Source organism: Macaca thibetana, chromosome 15 (assembly GCF_024542745.1).
Source record: "Macaca thibetana thibetana isolate TM-01 chromosome 15, ASM2454274v1, whole genome shotgun sequence".
In the NCBI taxonomy this organism is placed as follows: domain Eukaryota; kingdom Metazoa; phylum Chordata; class Mammalia; order Primates; family Cercopithecidae; genus Macaca; species Macaca thibetana.
Window position 1 is genome coordinate 58,711,801 of NC_065592.1, and position 26,495 is coordinate 58,738,295.

Here is a 26,495-nt window from a genome sequence, read left to right on the forward strand (position 1 = left end):
AGCATAATCATGGCTCACTGCAGCCTGAACCTCCTTAGGCTCAGGTGATCCTCCCACCTCAGCCTCCCAAGTAGCTGGGACTACAGCCACGAGACACCATGTTAGGCTAATTTTTTTTTTTTTTTTTTTTTTTGAGACAGAGTCTTGCTCTGTTGTCCAGGCTGGAGTGCAGTGGTGTGATCTTGGCTTACTGCAACCTCTGCCTCCCGGGTTCAAGCAATCCTCCTGCCTCAGCCTCCCAAGTAGCTGCAACTACAGGCACACATTGCCATGCCAGGCTAATTTTTTGTATTTTTTAGCAGAGATGGGGTTTCACTTTGCTGTCCAGACTGGTCTTGAACTCCTGAGCTCAGGCAATCAGCCCGCCTTAGCCTCTCAAAGTGCTAGGATTACAGGCATGAGCCACCATGCTGGGCCGCCAGGCTAATTTTGATAGAGAAGGGTCTCCCTATGTTGCTCAGGCTGGTCTCAAACTCCCAGGCTCAAGAGATCTGCCTATCTTGACCTCCCAAAGTGCTAGAATTACAGTCCTGAGCCACTGTGCCTGACCTCTCTTTCTTTTTTTTTTTTTTTTTTTTTTTTTTTTGAGACGGAGTCTTGCTCTGTGCCCCAGGCTGGAGTGCAGTGGCGCGATCTCGGCTCACTGCAAGCTCCGCCTCCCGGGTTCACGCCATTCTCCTGCCTCAGCCTCCGGAGTAGCTGGGACTACAGGCGCCCGCCACCTCGCCCGGCTAATTTTCTTGTATTTTTTTAGTAGAGACGGGGTTTCACCGTGTTAGCCAGGATGGTCTCGATCTCCTGACCTCGTGATCCGCCCGTCTCGGCCTCCCAAAGTGCTGGGATTACAGGCTTGAGCCACCGCGCCGGGCCTGACCTCTCTTTCTATAAGGAAAGATAACAAAGTCTTTTGAGATATTCCAGGAATCCATCTGGAAAATCCTACTTAGATTGAGGTTAAAAAACAGATTTAGTTTAGAACTTGGTTTTAGGAAGTCTGGCAAAAATATCAAATGTTTTGAACACTTGATTAAATATATCACAAGTCACTGTGAAGACATAAAAAGTAACAACTAAAAGGTTTCAAAGGCAAATAAAGTTTAATAACTGTTAAACAAAACCAAACAACCAAAACTTTAGCTATTTTATTGAGAAGATTCAATTTTCTTAAGTAATTAAAGACCAAAAAAAGGCAACATGAAGCACAAAGAATTATTTTGAGAAACACAAAATCTTCATTTTGTAGGCCGATTAGTTACAAAGGAAAGGAAAATTTTTCACAATGACTCTTAAAAACTGGAGCAACACTCTTAAAAAAGAAAACTGTCATTTTTCACAGAGAAGGCCACATTCTAGTTTTGCATTGGTTTACTTTTGATATTAAGACTCTTTTTTATTTATTTATTTTGAGATGGAGTTTCTCTCTGATGCCAGGCTGAAGTGCAGTGGTGTGATCTCTGTTCACTGCAACCTCTGCCTCCTGGGTTCAAGTGATTCTCCTGCCTCAGTCTCCGTAGTAGCTGGGACTACAGGTGCGCACCACCACGCCCAGCTAATTTTTGTATTTTTAGTAGAGATGGGGTTTCACCATGGTCTTGATCTCTTGACCTCGTGATCCGCCTGCCTTGGCCTCCCAAAGTGCTGGGATTACAGGTGTGAGCCACTGCGTTTGGTCAAGACTCATTTTTAAAACCTTATAATACATTCAGTTCTAGCCAACTTGTCCTTACAAGAGTCATTCATTTTGTGTGTGTGTCGTCTCTCTTCCTTTTTGTATCCATTTAGATTTTATCTTTCATTCATTCTGAAACAACCTTTAACCTCCAAACTAGACAAAATTATTCTTCCTTTTCCTTAAAAAAAAAGTACATCCTTATACCTTATAGCTTTCCTTACCAAAAACATGTCTTATTTTCTTTGCATTATCTCCCTTATTATTTTTAGTTTTTTTAACTACTATATATTAGTCAAAATTGTTAACTCTTAGTAACTTCAATTTCTAGTGAAAACTGGGAAATAAGAGATTGTGAACTGTTATGGGGAATTCCATAAATTGGTAAATCTATAAATATACCATTTTATAACTTCTCTAGAAGCATATTCTTTCTCATGGTACATTTAAAAGTGTTTTTAACAGATGTAAATATATTTAGTTCCTTTATAATAAAAACCAAAAGTAGATTAACTTATGTTAAGCAATTAATGTTTCAGCATTTATGTTATTTGGAAATGATCTAAATATTTAGTGAATGTCCATTATCTAATTTAATTTAGCAAAACTCTACAGGCATATGTTAACAACGAGAAGCTATTGAGAAAGAAAAGTAGCTCAGAGCAGTCTGAACTATGTGAGGTATGCAAAATTTATCATCATCTGTCTGGATAGATATGTCCAAAGAATACAGTGTGGTTCCAGGAGATGAAGACATCAAATACCATGGCCTCCAATGTGGAACGCCATCAAATAAAAAACTCCCTCCAAACACCTCGGAAGCCACCATATCTGTATTGTTAACCAATACTTGTGGAGCTAAGCTCAAATACATTGACTTATGGATTCATAATTTTTATTTTAAAAAGGCAGCTCTGCCTGAGTGGACAACCTCAACACTGGAGATCTCCTATACCTTGATCTTTAGATCAGCACAAGAAGTAGACAACATATTTATTTGATTGCCATTGGAAATAAAAACATTTTTCAGATGTGGGTTTTGTTAGTAATTGTCTTTATTTGCATCATGTCTTTTATTCTCAAATTGATTATGCTTTGCATTTCTAGATGTCTAAAATCAACAAAAAACTAAAATAATGATAGCTAGATGCTTAGAAATGATCCAACATACCATGGCTCCTTTGTAAGCAGATGACCTGAAATACCATTGCCCTGTCCCTTTGCGTTGCCAATCAACTTGGCCTCGAGACGTCACTGCATTCTTAAGCCATTTTCTCTCTCCTCTCTTCCTCCAATGTGGGATGAGACTAGCTGAAACCAAGTTTTCCCAGTGACATGGGACAAACTTACATCTAAAATGTTGATCAATACTTTCAGAAGAAAAAAAAAAAAAACTCAACCAAAAGGAAGAGAAAGAAATGTAGCTCAGAACAGTCTTAACTATATAAAGTATGCAAAATTTATCAGGCCCAGAGAGACATGAGTATGAGATTTTTGTCACGCCCTGCCCCAAATCCATGCCTATTCCCAGGGGATGTGACCCTCACCCATTATGTTCATGCTCCTGGAATTTATGATTTAAAAAAATGTATAGCCAATCAATAGTTTACATGCAACTAAAGAACTGCCCCTTCTTTTTTTAAAAAAACAACAACAACAACAAAAAAACAAAACACTTGTAACTGCTGCTAACTGGAGTTTATATTCATAGAAACTTGAAGATGTGTCTCCCACGTTGCAGCTCTCAAACTTGGCCCAAATAAACTATTTATATTAATTTTGCCTCCATTTCTTTTGTTAAGAAGTTGACACTGTTTTTAAGTATCCGTATTAAAAAATAATTACTATTGAAAAGTTCACTTATAATTTCTATTCTATTTACATTAATCCAATTGTTCTTCATTGTAATTGAGTTATTTGTGAAATGTCATTAGACATTAAACAAAGGTAGTCAACATCTCAAGTTATTAATATTTTCCTATTAACTATTTTTAAGCATATGTATGTTAGCCAAACATCACAAAAGCAAGAACCTAAAAAAAAGTTAAGGCCGGGCTCAGTGGCTCATGCCTGTAATCCCAGCACTTTGGGAGGCCGAGGCAAGTGGATCACGAGGTCAGGAGTTCGAGACCAGGCTGACCAACATGGTGAAACCTCATCTCTACTAAAACTACAAAAATTAGCCAGACGTGGTGGCGCATGCCTGTAATCCCAGCTACTCAGGAGGCTGAGGCAGGAGAATCGCTTGAACCTGGGAGGTGGAGGCTGCAGTGAGCTGACATTGTGCCACTGCATTCCAGCCTGGGCAAACAGAGTGAGACTCCATCTCAAAAAAAAAAAAAGTTAAATACTTGTTTTTTTTCTTTTTTTTTTTTTTGCTTTACTGCTATACTTAATATATACTTGCTTTACTGCTGTACTTAATAAAGTAGTAGCTACTACATTTTCACTTTTGCTGTTAGATTAAACTGATAGTTTTATAATCTTAAACATCTAGTTACGATAACAAACTTATTTGCCTAGTAACCCCGGTAGAAAAAACTGTGTGTATGTATGTATTATATTTAATGTTGACAGCTCTGAAGACATGCCTGCTTTAGTTAATCCAACAAACTTTAATTTTTATTTACTGAAGATTTTCCTATATCATATTGTTAAAGAGAACTAAAGATAGCCTGAGAAGGACTCTGTACTTCTATATTTGAGTCCTTGCAGATGAACTGTAACCTAACTTAACAGGTAGACAAGATTGAAAACCTAACTTAGGAGTATGTGCCTATAAGAATAGCTGAGTCTTGGCCAGTTCTAATAGCCATACTTCAACCACTTAGACACTTCTGAGTGTCTAAGGCAAACACCAACCTGCAACCAGTCTAGCTGTTTCTGTACTTCACTTCTAATTTCTGTATGTCACTTCTCTTTTTTTGTCTATAAATTTCTTCTGACCATGAGGCATCCCTGGAGTCTGCATGAATCAGCTGTTACTCTGAGGGCTGCCGGATTCGTGAATCATTCATTGCTCAATTAAACTCTTTTAAGTTTAACTTGGCTGAAGTTTTTTCTTTTAACAATATCAACTTGAAGAACATTTGGGCTAGGTCTTATTTTTCTGAAAGTTTAAAAAATACTTAATTTGTATAAGTGTTTTTTCTTTAAGGCAATTAAATACAGCTCTTTACCAGTTAATTTTAGGATAGTCTCTAGAGGTAGAAAAATATTACACAGACATGCATAAAATACAGACAGAAGCAGATTTCACAGTTTTCATTTGAAAACTGTAGCCATGTGCCAGGTACAATAATACAAAAACAGTTTATAACAAAATTTCTGAATCCAAATTGTGTTTCTGGCAGATGGAACAAGTTAAGATTATCTACAAGATGGCTAAAGCTTTTCGCTGTTTCTGGGAGAAAAAACAAGATTTTTTTATTTGCTCAATTTCCAAATAGCTCTTTTTCTTCTTATTCTTCTGGTGAGTAATCTCCCTGGCATTTGCATGTCAAAGAGGTAACCCTCAGGTCCCAGAGGAGACAGGGTGGAAAATGTAGATCTTAATGGCAGAGAGCCAGAAAAAGCACCTTAAACAAAGGGAAGGTTTGTTACTTAAACTCCTTCTCTATTGGTTAAGACTGTTTGGTGATTTAGTCCTTCTTTTCTTCCTGATGCAGAGAGAGAGAGAGACGAGCTTATAAATATAGACTTCCTTTGTAGACATAAATTTCTCTTACAAAGAGTCTCAAAGTAACTCTCTCAAAATAATCTTTATGCCAGATAGCATAGTTTGGCAACTAATTCAGTTAGAGCTGTGTCTTCCCAACCCAGCTTTAAAAAAAAAGCTAGATTACTGAGTTCAGGATGGTGCCCATGAGTAAATAGGGCAAAGCATGTTCTATACCAAGATTCAGCATGGAGAGCGTCAGCAAATTTCTGAGAGTTTTCCTTTGGGATAAGAAAGCCTTTCACTATTGTCTCTGAGCTTAGATTTGACTAAGGCATACAGGTGGCTAAAGAAAGCCCAGCTGGTTTATTCTGAGGGACTAATTTCAAAAGGCATTTTTTTTTTCTAACTTTTTGTCTTCAAAGTGGAAAAATAACTGAGTGAAAAAGTTAGTAGATTCAGAGTAATTAGGCAGAGGAGTGTAGAAAGAAGGATACTGTAAGGACTCAACAGGTTCTTCTTGCCCGCTGCCCAGATAGAGCTGATTTATCATTTATCAAGGCAGCAGGGGAATTGCAATAGAGAAAGAGTTTTACACATGTAGAGTTGGCTAAATGGGAGACGTGTTTTATTATTGCTCAGATCAGCTTCCCTGGAAATTTGAAAGCTAGGGTTTTTCATGGATGGTTTGGGGAGGAATGGGGCTGGTTAGGCAATAAGTGCTTGCTGCTAATTGGTTGGGGATGCAATCACAGCGGTGTGGGAAATAGTCCTTATGCATGCTGAGTCGCTTCTGGAGGGGCCACAGGAGTGGTTGGTGGGTCCAGGTGGAGCCATCAGTAGTCAGACACAGAAAACCTGAAAAGACACCTCAAAAGGCCAATCTTAGATTCTAAAATACTGATGTTATCTGCAGGAGTAATTGAAGCAGTTGTGTATTTTGTGACCTCCAGAATAGTGGCTGGAAATTGTTTATATCTACACCTTAGCAGAATTCAGGTTCCTCTATCCTCCTAGCCTGCTGGCCTCTCATCAGCTTTGCTGAGGTGGTGGAATGTTAGGGAAGGACTATTATCATTTAAACTACAGACCAAGTGTCTCCCACAGTTAGCTTGGCCTAAGCCCAGGAATAATTATGGGCAGCTTGAAGGCTAAAGGCAAGATGGAGTTTGGCTTGATCAGATCACCCCTACTGCCATAATTTTCTCACTGTTATAATTTTTGCAAAGGTGGTTTCAATTGAGGGAAAAAGCAGTTGGAGTTAAGTCAGTCAACGTACATTTTTAGTTCCATTATCATTTTGCTTTTTGTAAAAAGTCTTATTAGAATGAAAAAAAAATAGAGTCTCATTCTGTTGCCAGGCTGGAGAGCAGTGGCATAATCATGGTTCACTGCAGCCTTAACCTTCTGGGCTTAAGCTATCCTCCTGTTAGCAGCAGCAAATCTGTATGGGTCTGCAGCAGCTGGATTTTTGCCTCCTTGAAGGAAATAATTCTTCCAAGGGGCATAAGGCAGAGTGAAAGACTGAGGCAAGTTTCTGAGCAGGAGTGAAAGTTTAAAAAGTTTTAGAGCAGGAATGCAAGGAAGTAAAGTACACTTAGAAGACGGCCAAGTGGGCAACTTGAGAAATCCAAGTGCCCTATTTGACCTTAGACTTGGGGTTTTATATATTGGCATGCTTCTGGGGTTTTACATCTCTCCTCTTTTGAGTTTTCCTTGGGGAAGGCTGTCCACATGTGCATGAGTCATGTGTTTCTAGAGGAAGTCCGTATACCAGTTAAACTCCACCATTTTGCCTCTTAGTGCACATGTTTGAGCCTGCTTGCCCAACTCCTGAGATCTTACTAGGAAGCGGCTGATCACTAGCTTCAGGAGTTTTCTATCTATTGGGAGATTGTCTTTCCCTGTTGCCAGTTGCAACCTATTATTATTTTAGAGAGAGAGTTTAACAACCACCTGACGATCATCTGATGGTCACCTGACATTCCTAGTTGGAGGGGGTCTCTCCTCCCTTGCTCATGTCTGCCTGATTACCTACTCTAACATTTCCCCCCACAAGAATTCACGACCCAATTCTTTGGGAAAATGGATGATGATCAGTCTTCTGTAACTGCTTCCTGCCAACAGAGGTGTGGTGGTGATTGTTCCGTGAGTCTTGGCCTCTTGCTAGCTGTCAGGGCAGGGTGGCTGCATGGGTTGGTGAAAGTAGTACCCAGTCAGGTCTAAGGGAGATGGGCAGGATTTCACCTCTGCCATGTCCCACTGATGGGAAGTCTAGGGGTCCTCTGTAGAAGGGTGACTCTTGAATACTAAGAGGATGGTATCCCTCACTGAGGATCATCTGGAACTTGATCATCTAAAGGTGAGAGAAAGGAGACAAATTGGGTTATTAGATTTTTGAAGACATGGACTGAAAGGAGCAAAAGTAGAGGCTAACATGTGGGCCTAAAAAGGGAAGAACCCAGGGAAGATCCCATTTCCAGGGTCCTTACCAATCTAACCAACCATGAGAGGGTTGTTCTTGTAAGCTGGAGGCTCGATTTAGGAGTTGTCTGATGTTGTTTTGTACTTTTACTGATCGATTTACCCAAAAGCAACATTTTTCATCTAAGGCTAAACAAATTTCTCCCTGTGCTGCCATTAACATATCTAGACAATTTTGGAGGACTACAGCTGCTAAAGAGTTAATTTGTTTTGGCATGGTTAAGGTTTTAGCTATCACATTAAAATTGCTGGCTATTTCCTTTGAGAGTTGCCTATAGGTCAAGGAGGCTTTTGAGATTCTGGCAATTTAGGTTCCTGTACCAGCTATAACGTTGAGGCCCATAAGAAGGGGAATTAATTGGATAGCCCTTTTCACCTGGACAAGATAGAATTCCCATGGATTGGTACTGGAAGAGAGAGATTGCCAGGGAGTATAAAGATGGCCAGGGGTGCATAATCTATGGTACAAGTTCCAGTCCATTTAGTGAGAAGGCATTGGTAAACTGGCCACAAACACAGAAGGCTCCTTGGGTTTTAAGACAAGTATAGATGTCGAAACAAAATAAGAGATGAGGACAGCCCCCAAAAACACCAAGGATGACAACACACTCAGGTAGCCAGTAGCTACAGTCATGCCTGCTAATACTTGGGTGCATGGGGTTTGATTCTGATTAGCTGCCTTGGTTTCATTTTCCCAAAAAAGAATTTTGAGTTTAGTCCAATAGAACCCATTCTGCTGTGGAGGTGAGGTTGGCAATTTGCAGACATTGGTTTCAATCAGCAGGCTGGAACTAGAAATTTCAAGTACTGCATGAGCTTGGGCATTTCTGGCAAAACTGAATGAACTTATTTAGCAAAGTCCCCTGAAGAAAGATAATATTTGAAGGTTTGGGGAATCTTGGTTGATGGTGGAATTGGTTTTGGGTGTATGTTTGATTAGTCTGTTGGTTAGAATCTACAGCGCGAGTAACATTACAGGCTATATTGGGAAATAACCTACATCCACTCCATTTTTTTTCTTTTGGCCATAAGACAAAATAGGGGTTATTCTCATTAAAGTGATATTAGAAAAGACTGATCCAAAAATGGGAAGTTCCTTGTGGATGTCAAGGAAATACTGCTTTGCTTTTGCAAAAAATGTTATTTGCAGACCCAAATAGCTCTTTCAGATTAGGGTCCTGTTGAGAGGAAATACATAATTCTATGTCTATGTTTGTCCAATCTCTGGTACAGGCTGGATAAGCTCTCCCTGGTGTTTTAGAAGAAGAGCTAGTACATAACCAGCATTTGGTGGAGTGAGGGGATCCTGTGTTTTGGAGCAATTGCTGAGCTTTTTCTAATAATGGGAAATCAGGATGGCAGTGTGCTGCCAGTAAAGCGATGAGTATGAGAACCAAAAGGGGCAGAGCCACGGTGACCTAAGGTGATTGTGAAAGAGATAAATTGATCATAAAGCAAGCTGCCACTGGAAATCCTGGTGGTGTACAAGTTGGGGTTAAAATAGTGATAATAATTGGAGTAATTATTAGGAAAATTCTGAATACTAGGATCACCTTACTTTGATGTGAAAGGATGTTGAGGGGGAATTACTTATGTTTTCACTAAAAGAGGAATTTCAGATCTTCCAGTGCCTCACAAGTGTATTCTGGAGCTGAGGGTGTTGGTTCCGGCTCTGGTGTTCCAGGGCCTTTCCATGACTTCACGCAGGTATAATGTATCCAGCTGGCTATCTCTGGAACTTTAATGGCTGTGAGAATAGATACTGGAGCAGTGAAGTGGCCCCTCCAGACTGGAGTTAGTTGGGAATTTGGGGTTTCAACCTTCCAAGTTTTAATGAGAACTAGTGAGCCTGGAAGATACAGAGGCTGGGATTTTTCCCCTTCCGATGCTGGGTTTGTTTTTAATCCATATTCCCAGAGAGTCTGTTGGAAGCCTGCTAAAGAAGAAACATACTGGGTGATTTTGGCAGTTTCTTCATCTAGTATCAGATAAGTCCCAATATAGAAATGGCCTACCATATAAGATAATTGCTAGGGAGCCTTAGGGGCAATACAGATTTGAAGGAGGGTTAAAGGTAAGAGGTCTACCCATGACTGCTATTTCCTGACAGAGATTATTGAGGATGCATTTCAGGGTTTGGTTAATTCTTTCTACTTTTCCTGAAGATTGCAGTTCTCAGGCAAAGTGAGGGTACTACTTTATGCCTAGGACATTACTAACCTGTTGAGTTACTTGAGGAAAAAAAGATGAATCACTGTCACTCTGCAATGACCTGGGGAGTTCAAAGCAGGGAATGAGTTCCTTTAGGAGCAAGTTAGCTATCTTCTGTGCCTTTTCAGTCCTTGTGGGGCCGGAGTCTTCCCAGTCTGTGAAGGTACCTACACAGACCAAGAAGTACTTATACCTGTGGCATGTGGGTAGCTGAGTGAAGTCCATCTACCAGTCCTCCCCAGGCTTGTATCTCTCCTTTGGATTTGACTTATTAATGGAGAGGGCTTCCCCATCTGGGGATTATTTATGGTGCACAAGGTGCAGGCTTGACAAACCTATTGAATAGTTTTGTTTAGTCCCTTCCCACTGAACGCCCGTTTACAAATTTGCCCTAGACTGTCCTTTTCAAGGTGGCATGAGTCATGTAAACACTTGATGAATTTCCACTGGGAGGCATTAGGTAGATGGAGAAGTTCTCCCAACATGTACCCTCCATTGGTTTCTTCTTTATACCCATGCTGGATGGCCCAATCTATTTCTTCCTTAGTGTATTAGAGAAGGGACAGTTTACTTGGGAGAGAGGGCAGTAAGGTTCCCACGGAGGTATCTTTTGAGATGGCTGCCTCTTTAGCTTTTTGGTCAGCTAACATATTTCCCCATGCGGTTTCATCAGAACCCCTCTGGTGTTCATTACAGTGCACTATTGCCACTTCCTGAGGCAAATGAACAGCCTCTAGTAGCTCTAAGATTGGAGGTCTGTACGTAATAGGAGTATTCCAAGCTGTTAAGTATCCCCTTCCCTTCCGGATAGCTATGTGGGTGTGAAGCACCAGGAAGGCATATTTAGAATCTGTATACATGGTTATTCTTTTTCTTTCCCCAAGTTTTAGGGCTCTGGTCAATGTGATGAGTCGGCTAGTTTCACTGAGGTCCCTGGGTATAGAGCTACCGCCTCTGTAACTGGGTGAAGGGACACTATAGCATACTGTGCATTTCTATCTCTATTCTTGACAAAGCCAACCCCATCTGAAAACCATATTTCATCTAGATAACCTAGGGGCTGATATTTTAAGTCTTCCAGGCTGGCATAAATTTGGTTAAGTATCTCACAACATGAATGTGTTCAGTTATCCTCTCCTAGTAGTGGCAGTAAGGACGCTGGGTTAAGAGTGGAACACTACTCAACTGTTACCTGTGGGCTTTCTGACAACAAGACTTGGTAGTTTAGCAGTTTGTTATCAGTGATCCATTGTGGTCTTTCTATATCCAATAAGGGACCTATTTGGTGGGATGTCAGGAGCCTGACTGTTGCACTGTGATTTTGAGGGCCTCCTTGAGTAAAAGGGCTGCTGTAGCCACTACATTTAGGCAGTGCAGCCACCCTTGCACTACTGGGTCTAGGTTCTTTAAAAAGTAACTTATAGGACATTTGATGGCCTGATGGTTTGAGTTAGAACTTCCAGGGCTACAACTTACCTTTCAGTGACAAAAAGTTGAAATGGTTTGGTTAGTATGGGTAGCCCAAGGGCTGGGGCTTGTGAGAAGGCAGTTTAGAACTAAAACTGACAGTTTTTAGTTCAGTTTTTACTTGCTTCTGATCTTTTTCCCAGAGAAGTGGGTCCCAATCAGTCCCTTCTTTTAGAACCTGATATAAGGACTTAATAATTTCACCATATGCCAGTATTGAAAGTCTGGAATATCTTGTGACCCCAGAAAGGTATAATACCTTTCCTGGTACTCTTGAGCCCCATGTCTCTGGATTAGTGGAAAAGTCTGTGGAAAGTTCATCCTTGTGTGTGACTTCCTTGAGGCATAAGATTGCTTTTGGTAAAGGTTAACTGAGCCCCAATCTTAATAAAATATCTCTATTCAAAAGCAGTGTAGGACATTCTGCTATCATTAAAAATGCATGAGAAAAGACAGTCTCCTCTCACAGGCAGCAAAGATGAGGAGTGACCCTTTGGGTTATGGGCACCCAATTTACCCCCATCACCTTGGAGGATAATTTCCCATGAAGAGATATGCACCAAGCAGGCCATTTCCCAAATAAAACTTATAGTCCTACCTGCCACATCCAAAGCAGCCCTTAGCTCCATCCCTTCAATAGTAATATTCAATCCAGGAGCTGGCTGGAGTGGAGGACCCCTTTAGCTTAAGGCCATTAGGAATTGGGATTCTGTCCTAGGGGCCCTTCAGCCCTCAGGGTAGTCCCATTTCCAATGGTTGAGTTTGTGACAGAAGGGGCAAGCCATGTAGGGATTTTTCCCATCTGTCCCACTGTGGCAGTTTGTCTTCCAGTGTCTTGGCTTCCCACACTGATGGCAGTTAACTGGGAGGGTATTCTGAGGGCAACTTGGAGAGGGCTGGTGGATTTTCAGGGCAGACAATAGTTGGAACTGCTGCTTTTCCTTTCACCTCTTCTTTCCCTGAGCGCTTTCCTCTTCTAGTCCTGGTTGTAAAAGACAGAGGAAGCTATTTTGAAGATGTGAGGCATAAGGGTGTTGGGGTCCAGTGCTAGTTTTTGGAGTTTCCTCCAAATATGTGGGCCTGCCTGAGTTAAAAAATGATCCTTTAGGACCAGTTGCCCTTCTGGTGTCTCTAGGTCTAGGTTAGTGTGTTTCACCAGGGCCTCTTGTAGCCTCTCTAGGAAAGTGGTGGGGTTTCCAAGAGGTCCTTGATTTATTAAGACCAATTTTAATATAATTTACAGGCTTGGCTCTGCTAGCTTTCATTCCTTCTAACAGACGTAGGAACATGCAATTCCTTGCTCATATACCCCTCTGGGTATTGTAATCCAAACTGGGGCTGACCCAAGGAACTGTGGTGACCCATACAGGGTAGCCCCCAAGGGAGACATGTGCATTGCATTTGCAAATTGTTGGGGAGCCTCCATAATGGAGTCATGTTCTCCCTTAGACAGGGTTTGTCCTAGTATGACTGAGAGATCCCTCCAAGTGAGTTCAAATGTTAAGCCCACTTTATGGAACCCTTTGATGCATTTGTCAGGATCTCCATAAGCTTCCGTAGTTCTGTTTTAATTTGACTCAGGTCTTGCATATTAAATGGAGTCTGAACTCTAGTAGGTCAACTAACTTCTTGAAGGGAGCATAACTCAAGGGGGTGGTGTCCAGAGGATGGCCCTGGGTATGAAAGGGAAGGCTCCAAAGCCAGGAGACTTGGATATAATGGGGTCAAAGGGTAGGGTTTGAGCTAAGCTCCACTCTTGGTTCCTCCAGGGCTTGAGCCCTGGGTAAACCCAACGAGGGGTCTCCCGAACCAACCAGATGGGGCAGCCTGACTATGGCTGCTATCATCACTGGATCAATTTTACAAGCCCAACAAAGGTCTGGGTTTTTTCTTAGGACCTGTACATAGGGGATTTCTGTCTATTTTCCCTGCTAGCGGCAAAACAAATCTAGTTGATAGAGCATATTAAAATTTATGCTTCCACTTTCTGGTCAAGATTTCTGCTCCTGGAGCTTGTATTAAAACCAGGCTGTGATATAGAAAAATATTAGCCTTTTCCTTTTCAGGGTTTGGGGGTCAAAGTTTCAGTTCTCGAGGATGCATCCGAAGGGTTTGTACTGTAGTAAAGAGATGTGATTACCCATCTGTGAAGACAGAACAAAGGAGAAAAAAAGGAAAAAGAAGGTATCTCCTTTTATTTCCCTATTATCCTTTCCTGAACAGGGCATCCCCCATTCATCATTAGGGTTCCAGAATGAACATGTCTTACTGGGCACCCAAATCTCTGTCCCATCTCATCACAATTATCCACTTGAGAACAGAGGAAATACCCAAGTGAAAAGGGGTCCCCTATTTATCCTTGGAGTTTCAGAATGAACCGGTTTTACCGGGTACCCCTAAGCTTGCCTTCATCTCTGTTCTAATGGTAGTCTGTTCTGTGCCTGTAGCCTGGGACCAGCCTTTATCTCTCTCTGTCCTATGGGTACTTTTTCTCTTGCACCTGCAACCTTGGGCCGGCCTATATCCTTATCTCCATGATCTTACAGTGACTCTTACTCAGAGCATTCTAGCAACAAAATGATTATCTCTTTTTTCTTTTTTTAATGATCCATTTCCCATGTTCTTTAAGTAGATGAGAAGCTTGTTTTTCAGCCAACTGCTGCAAGGGGCTGGACTTCCCTCCCTTTAAATATGACCTTGAGAGTCCTTATGTACATTGAGGAGGGTATGGAAGTGATTAGAGGAATGGAGAAAATTTTGTTTTTGAGGTTCCCTGTCCTCCTGGGGTAACATCCAGAACAGATGCTTGAGTAGACAGGACAATCCCTCTGCTACAGGAGAAAGTGGGAGGAAGCGTGAGGAATACTGATGGAAAGCCTTCATATGCTCACATAAACAGCAGCCCTGGGATTCAAAATACCAATGTTTATTTGCCCTCTTGACATCAAGAGGAATCTTTGGAGAACTTGGAGCTTGGGATAAGAGCTCACAAATGGCAAAGGAAGAATTTTCTCTCCTCCCAAAGGGGTGCTAACTCAAAAAAAGCAAGTAGGAGAGATCCTTAAAGAACCATAAAACGATGTTCTATGCAGCCATTAAAAACTGCTTCAAAAGCCACCAAAAACTTGACCCTGGAGCATAACAAGGATGAAAAGTGTATGGTAAGTCATAAGGAGCTGACAGAACTGGGGTTCTGATTCGTGTCTATCCTGGCAACAAGCAAACAGACATCTGCAAGGGAGCCTGTTTCTCTGCTGCTGTACAAATGCAACAAGAGCCATGGGTGCACGAATAACAGGGAGTGTGTGTTTAAGGTAGAGAAGGAACTTGCATGGCATACAAAACGAAAGAAGAGAAAAGGCATACTTGCCCCTGAGGCAGACAGAGTGGTGGGCACACAAGGCCATTTCAGAATACACATAGAGAAAACAGGAGAATAGGTGGTGTGGATTTTGGGGAAAAAGCCAATTATATTTGAAAAAGCAGAGGAAATTGCAGACATTGCACAATCTTAGGCTTTAGCCCTACCACTCTCGTGAGCCTCCTGTCTAGGTGGGCCATTAGTATTTCAGGTCTACATGGTGTGGACTCCAAGGTCCTTCCCCCTCCCACCGTAAGCCACCTGTCAGGATAAGCTGAGAGATCAGCCAGGGGGTGCAGAGCCACTGTGGCTGAAAATAGTTGTTCTGGGGATTGGTTAGTAAGCAGGAGAGTGAAAGGGGAGAAGAAAACTGCGTACAGGTCTCCTCCTTCTCCAGCCAAAGAAGGAGAGGCATAGAGATTTCTTGTCACTGGGGAACGTATCCAAGCCATGTGGCATCAAACTATGTTAGCAGCAATGAATCTGTATCGGTCTGCAACAACTTGATTCTTGCCTCTTCAAAGGAAAGAATTTGTCTGGGGGGCATAAGCCACTGTGAGAGACCAAGGCAAGTTTTTGAGCAGAAGTGAGAGTGTATTAAAAAGTCTTAGAGCAGGAATGAAAGAAAGTAAAGTAACTTGGAAGAGGGCCAAGTGGGTAACCTGAGAAATCCAAGTGCCCTGTTTGACCTTTGACTTGGGGTTTTATATGTTGGCATTCTTCTGGAGTTTTGTGTCTCTCCTCTCTTGATTTTTTCTTGGGGTGGGCTGTCCACATGCACAGTGGCCTGCCAGCACTTGTGAGAGGCCACATGCACAGTGTATTTACTGAAGTTGTGTGCATGCTCACTTGAGGTGTTTTTTCTCAAGTGTTCATAGAGGAAGGTCATACACCAGTTAAACTATGCCATTTTGCCTCTTAGTGCATGCTTGAGCCTGCTTGCCCAGCTCCTTATTGGGAAGCTGTTGGCCACCACCTTCAAGTGTTTTCTATATATTGGGAGACTGCCCTTCTCTGGCACTGGCTGCAACCAATTATTATTTTAAAGAGACTGCTTAACAACTACCTGACCATCACCTAATGGTTGCCTGACATTACTGGTGGGGGATGGGCTTTTCTTCTGATGTTCATGTCTGCCTAACTACCTACTCTAACACTCCCACTTCAGCCTCCTGAGTAGTTGGGACTGCAGGCTTGTGCCACCATGCCTAGCTAATTGTTATTATTATTTTTGTTTTTAATAGAGATGAGGTTTCCCTATGTTGTCCAGGTTGGTCTCAAACTCCTGAGCTCAAGCAATCTGCCCTCTTCAGCCTCGTAAAGTGCTAGGATTACCACTGCTTCTGGCCAGAAGTCTTTAAGAGAGGCAAATTTTGATTCATTGCGTCTTTTGGAAGGCTCTGCATGATAATCAAAATCTACATTCCACTGTTCTTGAGGAATTCTGAATTTCTTCTTTTCCAGTCCACTTCATAACTGATCAGTATTGTCTAGGTTAAAACTTCCTTACAATGACCACTGTAATTCTACATTATCTTTGAACTTCAAATTAACAAACTAATGATGTACCTCAAGGAGCTAGAAAAGAGAACAAAACAAAACCAAATTTAGTAGAAAGAAAGAAATAATAAAGATCAGAGCAGAAGTAAATGGAATTGAGACTAAAAAATACAAAATATGAACAAAAAGGTTTTTTTGAAAAAATAAATTAACAAACCTTTAGCTAAACTAAGAAGAAAAGAGAAAAGACCCATGTAAATAAAATCAGAAACAAAAAAAGAAAGTTAACAAATGAGACCACAGAAATACAAAGAATCATTAAAAACAATTATGGACAACTTTTTCCAAAAGAAACAACACATTTCTTTTGGAAAATCAAAAAGAAATCGATAAATTCCTGAACACATACAACTTGTTAAGATTGAATCATAAAGAAAAAAATAACTTGAACAAACAAGTAATGAGATCAAAGCTGTAATAAAAAGTCTCCCATCAAAGAAAAGTCTAGGACCTGATTGCATCAATGCTAAGTTCTGTCAAACTTTTAAAGAAAAAACTCAAACTCTTCAAAAAAAATGGGAGAAGTGGTAATACTTCCAAACTCTTACTCCAAGGTCAGCATTACCCTGATAGCAAAACTGGACAAAGACACAAGAAAAAAAGAAAGCGTTAGGCCAATATTTCTGATGAACATAGTTGTAAAAATCCTCAACAAAATGCTAGCAAACCAAATTCAACAATACATTAAAAAGATCTCATGCCTGTAATCCCAACACTTTGGGAGGCCGAGGCGGGCGGATCACGAGGTCAGGATATCAAGACCATCCTGGCTAACACGGTGAAACCCCATCTCTCCTAAAAATATAAAAAATTAGCCAGGCAAGGTGGCGGGTGCCTGTAATCCCAGCTACTTGGGAGGCTGACGCAGCAGAATGGCGTGAACCCGGGAGGTGGAGCTTGCAATGAGCCGAGATTGTGCCACTGCACTCCAGCCTGGGTGACAGAACAAGATTCCATCTCAAAAACAAAAACAAAAAATCATTTAGCAAGATCAAGTGGGATTTATCCAAGGGATAAATATTTCCAGAGTAATAACAATCTCTGGCTTCCAAGGCATGTTTACTACTTAATAATTATTTAATCAAGTTTGACAATATTCTTTGCTCAGAAAGCCTGATCACGCAGAAGGATGAAAATATCCATAGAGAATTGTTTCCCAATAGCCCCTTTCAAGTGGGTTATTGGAAGGTAAGTGGATAATAGATTTACATAATTGTACTTTTTTGTTGGTAAAATTTGGGAAAATAAAAATTTTACATTCTTTCCTTAAAGAAAGTCCTCCAAACTAAGTAAGTTTCAGGTCACATAAAACCTGAATTTGCCCATGCTCACAACTGTGCCTGCAATTGTTTATTGAGGAAAAAAAACATGTTAAAAAAGCATCATGCAGTGGTCAAGGAAAATCTCTTTTCTTTGCTCTAATAGAATTACAGCTCTCTCTCCTGCTTATCTTACAGTCTTCGCAGGTGGGCATTGTTTATTTATACTCCCACGCTCTCTCTTGTCATGGGCTAATTTTTTCTTGATCCTCTTTGCTATGTTCTGAATATACTCCCTCCTTTCTAAAATCCACCAGCCACTCCCATTCTGTAATTCAACTCATTTCTCTATGATTTTCGCTCTTGAACTTAGTCTCCTTATCTGTAAATCTACTCTAGTCTAATTCATTAACCCATTTCCTGTTTGCCCCAACAATATTCTTGTTCTCTTGTCTCTAATTCTAATGTAATATTATATACATTTCTGTTACATTAGGATTAGAGACAAGTTCTGTTTAGAAATAACTCCATGAACAGTTTTTATATTTTATTTTCACATTGAAAAATCAGTCAGATTTGCTTCAGCCTCAAAGAGTGTGTTTATGTAAAATTCAATGAGTGCTGGCAGCAAGCCACACTTTTTTTTTTTCTAAACAGGAAATGGGTTAACATACACGTGGACGAACATTCTCTGGCTTATTTTCTGTAAGCCTGCTTCTCTGATTAACTTGTACTCTTTGACTACCACCTCTTTATTACCCCACCTTGACCTCTAATCTATGATTCTACCACGTTGTCAGTGTATTTCATCCACTTTATGTCATCACTCCACTCCTTACCCAGCTAAAATGCTTATGGTCACACAGTCAATTTTCAAAGGATAGTAATCAGTCCTTTGTATACACCCTTGAACCTCACACTGTTTTCTGCATGGCAAAACCAAAACCTGGTTAACTCCAATTCTCTTGCTAGTCCACATCTGAACCCAGGGATCCAAATGTGGTTTACAAATGTCTTCTCTTAACCTCACTTCCACCTGCAAATTACCATGTGTTTTTCTCTCCTTTTACAGAAAAAGAAAAAATGCAACAGCCTCAAAGCAGAAGTCTAAATTTTTATGAATGAAGTTAAATGATTTTTCAGAGTGTCTTCAAAATAATCTGGTAAGGTAGGGACAGAGGGAGTGGGGAAATAAATGAACAACATTGGCTATCAGTTAAAAACAACTGAATGTGGGTGATGGGTTTCATTTTTTGTTAATTCTTACTTTTATATGCTTGAAATCTTCCATGACAAAAATTTCAAGTGTCTATAATTGCTGTCTCCAATTTCCTCTCTTTCAAGCTACAAACCTACTCTGATCAAGCTTTTACTTTCAACACTGCTGAAACTATTGTTCATCCTAGTCACAATAATCTTTATATTGCTAAATTCAACGATCAATTCTTAGTTCTCACTTTTTCCTATTAATAGCGTTTGATGGACCATCAAACTCTGCTTTCCTATGTCACACCTTGGTGATCACTTCGTGTTTCCCTTTCTTCAAGTGGATTCTAGTACAGGCATAATTGTATTAGTCTGTTCTCACGCTGCTAATAAAGACACACCCAAGACTGGGTAATTTATAAAGGGAAGAGGTTAATTGACTCACAGTTCACAGGGCTGAAGAGGCCTCACAATCATGGCAGAAGGCAAGGAGGAGCAAAGACACATCTTACTTGTCAGCAGGCAAAGAGGGCATACGCAGGGGAACTCCCCTTTATAAAACCATCAGATCTCGTGAGATTTATTCACTGTCACGAGAACAGCACGAGAAAGACCCACCTCCATGATTCAGTTGCCTGCCACCAGGTCCCTTCCATGACATGTGGGGATTACTGGAGCTAAAATTCAAGATGAGATTTGGGTGAAGACACAGCCAAACCATATCAATCAACATTTCTTTTTTTTTTTTTTAAATTTTAATAGTTTTTAGGGGTACAGATGGCTTTTGGTTAAATGGGTAAGTTCTTTAGTGCTAATTTCTGAAATTTTAGTGTGCCTGTCACCCAAGCAGTGTACACTGTACCCAATATTCTCTTATCCCTTACCCCCTCCAAACCTCCCCCACTGAGCCCCCAAAGTCCATTAATCACTCTTATGCCTTTGTGTCCTTATAGCTAAGTTCCCACTTATAAGTGAAAACATACAATATTTGGTTTTCCATTCCTGAGTTACTTCACTTAGAATAATGACCTCCAGCTCCATCCAAGTTGCTGCAAAAGACATTATTTTGTTCCTTTTTATGGCTGAGTAGTATTCCATGGCGTATATATACCATATTTTTATTATCAACTCTTTGGTCAATGGGCACTTAGGTTCCATATTCTTGCATTTGCAAATGGTGCTGCTATAAACATGCATGTACATGTGTCTTTTTAAATATGACTTCTTTTCCTTTGGGTAGATACTCAGTAGTTGGATTACTGGATTGAATGGTAGTTCTACTTTTAGTTCTTTAAGGAATCTCCATACTACTTTCTATAGTGGTGGTACTAATTTACATTCCCACAAGCAATGTAAAGACGTTCCCTTTGCACCACATCCATGCCAACGTCTATTGTTTTTTGATTTTTTAATTATGGCCATTCCTGCAGGAGTAAGCTGGTATCTCCTTGAGGTTTAATTTGCATTTGCTTGATGATTAGTGACAAGCATCACAATTTCTTAGTCTTCTCCTTTTTCCTCACCAGTTGCTCCCTTCTAGTCTCCTTTGCTGATTTGTTCTCTTTTCCTTGACCTACTAACAGTGCAGTACCCAGGTACTTCTTCTCTGCACTGCATTTTTGCTTCTCTTCTTGCTGTCTTCTCTGCACTGCATTCCTTAGTGATCTCTTTCAATCTTGTGCCATCTAATGGCTGAAAATGCCTCTGTTATGTGGACCACTCACAGATTTATATCTCTAGCTGAGACCTCTCTCCAGAATTCAAGACTTTTATGTACAACTGCCTACTTGACATCTCCACTTGGGTGTTAAATAGGCTTGTAAAACTTAGCAACTGGACTCCTTGTATTTCCCCTGAGTGCTGCTCCACCCAAAGCCTTCCTCATTCAGTTTATGGCAACATCTTTCCAATAGTTTCGATTAAAAGTCTTGGATTATTCTTGGTTCCTTTATTATTCCCTCAAAACCTACATTCAATCATTTGGTAAATCCTATAGCTCTACTTTCAAAGTATTTCTGGATTCTGACCTTTTTTCTTTACCTTGACTTCTATCACACTAGTCTGGACCAACTCTATTTCTCACCTAAATAACAACAATATCCTCTGTATTCATTTCCTGGGGACGCCGTAACAAAGTACTGCAACTTGGGGGACTTTTAGCAACAGATTTTTTTTTTGTTTTTTCTTTCACAGTTCTGGAGGATAGTAGTCCAAAATAAAGGTGTTAGCAGTGCCATGCTCTCTTCGAAGGATCCAGGAGCGATATAGGTTCTTCTTTCTAGATCTGGTACATCGAGTGTCAGTGACATCAGGGATTTCTTGGCTTGTAGATGCAACATTTCTATCTATGTATCCAACTTCACATGGATTTTTTTTTTCCTGTGTCTGTGTCCAGGTGTCTCATTCCTTTTTTTGAGATGGATTCTTGCTGTCACCCAGGCTGGAGTGCAGTGGCATGATCTCGGCTCACTGCAACCTCCACCTCCTGGGTTCAAGTGATTCTCCTGCCTCAGCCTCTCAAGTAGCTAGGATTATAGGTGCCCGCCACCATGCCCAGCTAATTTTTGTATTTTTAGTAGAGATGGGGTTTCACCATATTGGCCAGGCTCGTCCCGAACTCCTGACATCAAGTGATCCACCTGTCTTGGCCTCCCAAAGTTCTGGGATTTCAGGCATGAGCCACCATGCCCAGCTAAAATGTCTCATTTCTTATAAGGAAACCAATTGTTAGATTAGGGTTCACCCCAACCTGGTATGACCTCATCTTAATTTCCAAATGAGGTCACATTCACAGGTTCCAGGTATACATGAATTTTGGAGGGTAGTTATTCAACCCAGTATTTTTTTTTTTTTTTTTTGAGACAGAGTCTTGCTCTGTTGACCAGGCTAGAATGCAGTGGCGCCATCTTGGCTCGTTGCAAGCTCCACTTCCTGGGTTCTCGCCATTCTCCTGCCTCAGCCTCCCGAGTAGCTGGGACTACAGGCGCCCGCCACCACACCCGGCTAATTTTTTGTATTTTTTTTTTTGTAGAGATTGGGTTTCACCGTGTTAGCCAGGATGGTCTTGATCTCCTGACCTCGTGATCCACCCGCCTTGGCCTCCCAAAGTGCTGGGATTTCAGGCATGAGCCATCGCGCCTGGCCTACCCAGTACAAACTTTTAACTAGCCTCCCTCCCTCCCTCCCTCTTTCCTTCCTTCCTTCCTACCTTCCTCCCTTCCCTCCCTCCCTCCCTCCCTCCCTCCCTCCCTCCCTCCCTCCTTCCTTCCTTCCTTCCTTCCTTCCTTCCTTCCTTCCTTCCTTCCTTCCTTCCTTCCTTCCTTCCTTCCTTCCTTCCTCTTTCTTTCAAAACAGGGTCTTGCTCTGTCACTGAGGCTGGAGTGCTGTGGTGTGACCACAGTTCAATCTCAACCTCCTGGGCTCAAGTGATCCTGTCATTTCAGCCTCTCAAATAGCTGGGACTACAGGTATATATCATCATACTTGGCTAATTTTTATATTTTTTATAGAGACACAGAGGGTTTCTCTGTGTTGCCCAGGCTGGTCTCAAACTCCTGGGCTCAAGTGATCCTCCTGTGTTGGCCTCCCAAAGTGTTGGGATTACAGGTGTGAGCTGCCATGCTGGGCCTGATGGTTCTCTGCTTTTTAAAAAATTGTTATCTTACAGTATATTCTCAACACCATAGTCTGAGTGATCTTTTAAAATGCAAGTCAGATTATATCACTCTTCTTTATACTTATTTAAATAAGTATACTCAGAGTAAAATTTTAAAACTTATGTGGAGTTACCATGTGGTCCAATAATTCCACTCCTAGGTTCTTACCCAAGAGAAATGAAAAATATACTTGTACAAGAATGTTTATAACAGAATTATCTGTAATAGCCAAAGAGTGGAAACAATCCAGGTGACAAATGAATAAACAAAGTGTGGTATACCCATAAAATGAAATATCATTCAGCCCTGAAAAGGAACAAAGTACTGATACATGCTACACTATGGATGAACCTTGAGAACATTATGTCAGATGAAGAAGCCAGACAAAGAAGGCCATATATTATATGACTCTTTTTATATAAATGTCCAAAATAGGCAATTTCATAGAGACAGTGAGGAAATCTGTGGTTTCCAAAGGCTGGGGGATGGGGACTTGAAGAGTGGTTGCTAATAGATATGGTGATTTTGGAGAGTGATGAAAATACTCCGTAGTTGGACTGTGATGACAGTAGCACACCTTTGTGAATATATCATAAACTACTGAATTGTATACTTTATAAACTTTATATGTGAATTATATCACTGCTATTAAAAAACAAACAAACAAGGACTGCCCCCAAAACATCTCCAAACCTTTCAGTGATTTTCATGATTATACATGTCTCTTTTACTTTATTTCCTACTACTCTTTCACTGGATCATTTACTTCCATCACACTAGCCTCCTTGCCAGTCTTCAGGCATGCAGGTGCCTTCCCAATTTAGGGATATAGAATTGTCTTCTCTAGCTGGAATCTTCTTCTTCAAAGACAAATTCTCTCATCGTCATATGTCATCTTCTGATACCGACCACCCCATTTAATGTTGCTTGCTTCCCTGATGATCACACTTACCTATACTAGTTTTATTTTTTTCATCTTCACTTTCAAATATACTATATAATTTATTTATTTCTTTTTTTAAAGCTATTATTTTATTCCTCCCTCATGCTAAGATACAAACTCTTTAATGGTGTGAATCTTTGTGTGTTTTGGTAATTTATGTATCTCATGTACTTAGAACAATGCCTGGCCCATAGTAAACATTTTATGCATATTTTAAATAAACAAATGATGGATTTCCTTTCAAATAATATATTCTTATGGAGATATTATACAATGGTGATTGCTACATAGCAGATGAATAAATGAAAGAAACAAATATCATTTTTGAATACTTTAAAGTTGACATTTTGTGCCTTTTCTGACCCAGGCAAGATGGGTTAGAGTTCCCTGGTGCAATTTAATGCTATAAAAGATATCACTCTCATGTAAAAGTTAAACAGCATAGAAAGCATGGAATCAGGGACAGACTATGGATTTAAATTCTGGTTATGCCACTATTATTATGTGTGGCTTGGGCAAGTTACATAACATCCCAAGCTTTAGTTTTCTCATCTATAAAATGGGGAAATTAGTAGTATCTGCCTCAAACAATGTATTGTGGGAACAAAAATAGTTAACACCTGTTAAATAAATACTATACTATGTGGCATATGGAAAGTGTTAAATTAATGTTAGCTATTGTTTATGCTTAGCACAGTTATTTTAATACTTACCATTCATCTTTCTTTCCCTTTTCACGATGATGGTAGAGTTAATTATTTACAAATATTGAATAAACCATTTATATTGCTGATGTTGAGGAATAAGAGAAATGTCCAATGTTGAGAGAGAGTGCAAGAGAATGTACATAATCCATACAGAATTAAATTTATGTCACGGTGGGGTACTCTATAATGGTTTTGCTGTTCAGTATAGGGCTTAGGTATTCTCAAATTTAATCTTCATGAATTAAGCTATTCAAAACCAACTACAAACGTGCTTGATATGTAGTAATGTGTTATATTTCCAAGGCATACATTTACCTTGTGGTGTTATGAATTTGTTGTGTAAGAGGCATACTAAGCTAATAAGTAAGCCTAGATGCCCATTCAGTGTAGAATCTATGTGGTCTTGTCTTCATAACTCTCATGAAGTAATAGTAAAAATAGTATTTAAAAGTAATTCATTTCCTTATTTTCTACTCTCTCTGCTTAATTAGAATAATCTTAACAATTTTTAAAGTAATACCTATATGAAAAACTGCCAGTGGTGGTGGTAAAAGTAGAGAAGTAGTTCAATGAAATTCTAAAACTTATGAATATAAAATGGTAAAACCATCTCAGAAGGCAGAGCTCCAAAATGATAAAACTCTACTCTTCTTAAAAGACAAATTCAAGTATTTGAAATATACTTTTAAGTTAGAAAAATTAATATTATTCAACTTTAGAAAAAAGTAATAAACTAAACTAAAGGAAAATAAAATAGGACTTCTACTTTCAGGAAGATGAAGTAAGACGTACTTTTCCCTAGTCCTCTAGTTAAGCACAGCTAAAGACCTTGGATGTTATACATAAAACAAACATAAGAAGATTTTGAAATGTGGAAGAAGGAAGAAGACCAGGTCAGAAACTCAGGAAAGGAAAAACGCAATGATGAGTTTCCTAGGTTTTCTTTTTGACTCCTATATTCCAGGCCTGCAGCTGAAAACCCAGCAGCTGGAAATACCAATGGGCACAGATTAAAAAAAAAGAAGAAGAAAAAGAAAAAAAAAGGCTCCCAGAAAAAGCATCCTTTCTCTAGCTAAAGGACCAAGTAAGCAGCAGCCTAATAAGATAAAATTTTTAGATAATAGCTGCTCTACTCCAGCCAAACACCACAAAAAAAATGTCAACCCAGCTCACTGGGTTTTTCAGCTCCAGGCCTGGGACATATAGGAGTCAAAAAGAAAATGAAAGAAAAAAAAAATGTCATCCTAACTCCCATCTTCACTAGCAAAGGCTCAGTGGGGAGCCTAGACTTTCATTTTTGCTAAGCTGTAATTAGACTGTATAGGTAGACAGCACAGTCATCCCACCTGCTATTAATAAGCCTCCCTCCTTTTTAGTGTCAATGGACACAGAACTCCTGGTGCCAACCTGAAGTTACAAGGTGCTCCCATCCTTGGGTGCCAACAAAGGCCAAGTGGGAGAACTTGTTACTTCTATCTCTGTCTGTTCTTCAACCTCCACCTGCACTTGTACTCCTCAACCCTTACTCTGCTACAGCAATGCCAAGAAAGCTAGCTAAAATAGAAGGGTTAAGTAAGATCCAGAGTCTCATCACATAAGACAAAAATGTCCGGGTTTTAATTAAAAGTCACTTATTCCGAGACCAGAATCTCAAGATGAATAAAAAAGACAATAACGGATGCCAAACCAAGACATCAGAGAGTTAGAAATAGCTGATGAAGATTTTGAAGCAACCATGATAAAAGTTACTCGATGGGTTATGACACATGGATTTGAAAAAAATGGGGATGAAAAAGAAAGCCTCAGTAAAAAAACAGAAAGTCTAAGCAAAGAAATAAAAGATATAAAGAAAAACCAAATGAAAATCTTAAGAATTAAAAAAACACAATAATCAAAGTTAAAAGGTCAGTGGATGGAGTCACCAGTAGAATGGAGGAAACTGAGGAAATAATTATTGAGCTGGAATATAGAACAATAGTGCAATTTAATGCCCAATTTGAATAACATAGTGAAATAGACTAAAAAAAAAAAAAAAAAAAAAAAAAAAAAAAAAAAAGAACAGACTTCAGGGACCTGTGGGCATATAACAGAAGATTACACATTCCTGTCATCAAAGTCCCTGAGGAGAGGAGACATAGGGCAGGGCTGAAAAGGTGCTTGAAATAATAGCCCAAAAATTCCCAAATTTGACAAGAGATATGAATTTACAGATTTAAGAAGCTGATCTAATCCCAAATAGAATAACCCCCCCCCAAAATCCATGCCAAGTTACATTATAACTAAATATCTGGAAACTAAAGACAAAGAAGAAAAT

The 26,495-nt window shown here is 40.0% G+C and overlaps 1 protein-coding gene across 2 annotated transcripts in view; it reads right to left on the reverse strand.

The window, feature by feature from the left end:
* Positions 1-26,495, reverse strand: part of MTAP (methylthioadenosine phosphorylase) — a 117,826-nt gene that overhangs the window by 3,197 nt on the left and 88,134 nt on the right. For both annotated transcript variants that reach the window (XM_050761140.1, XM_050761142.1), the window contains one exon: positions 7,575-7,683. In XM_050761140.1, coding sequence (XP_050617097.1) covers positions 7,575-7,683 — 109 coding nt within the window. The remainder of the gene's footprint in view (positions 1-7,574; positions 7,684-26,495) is intronic.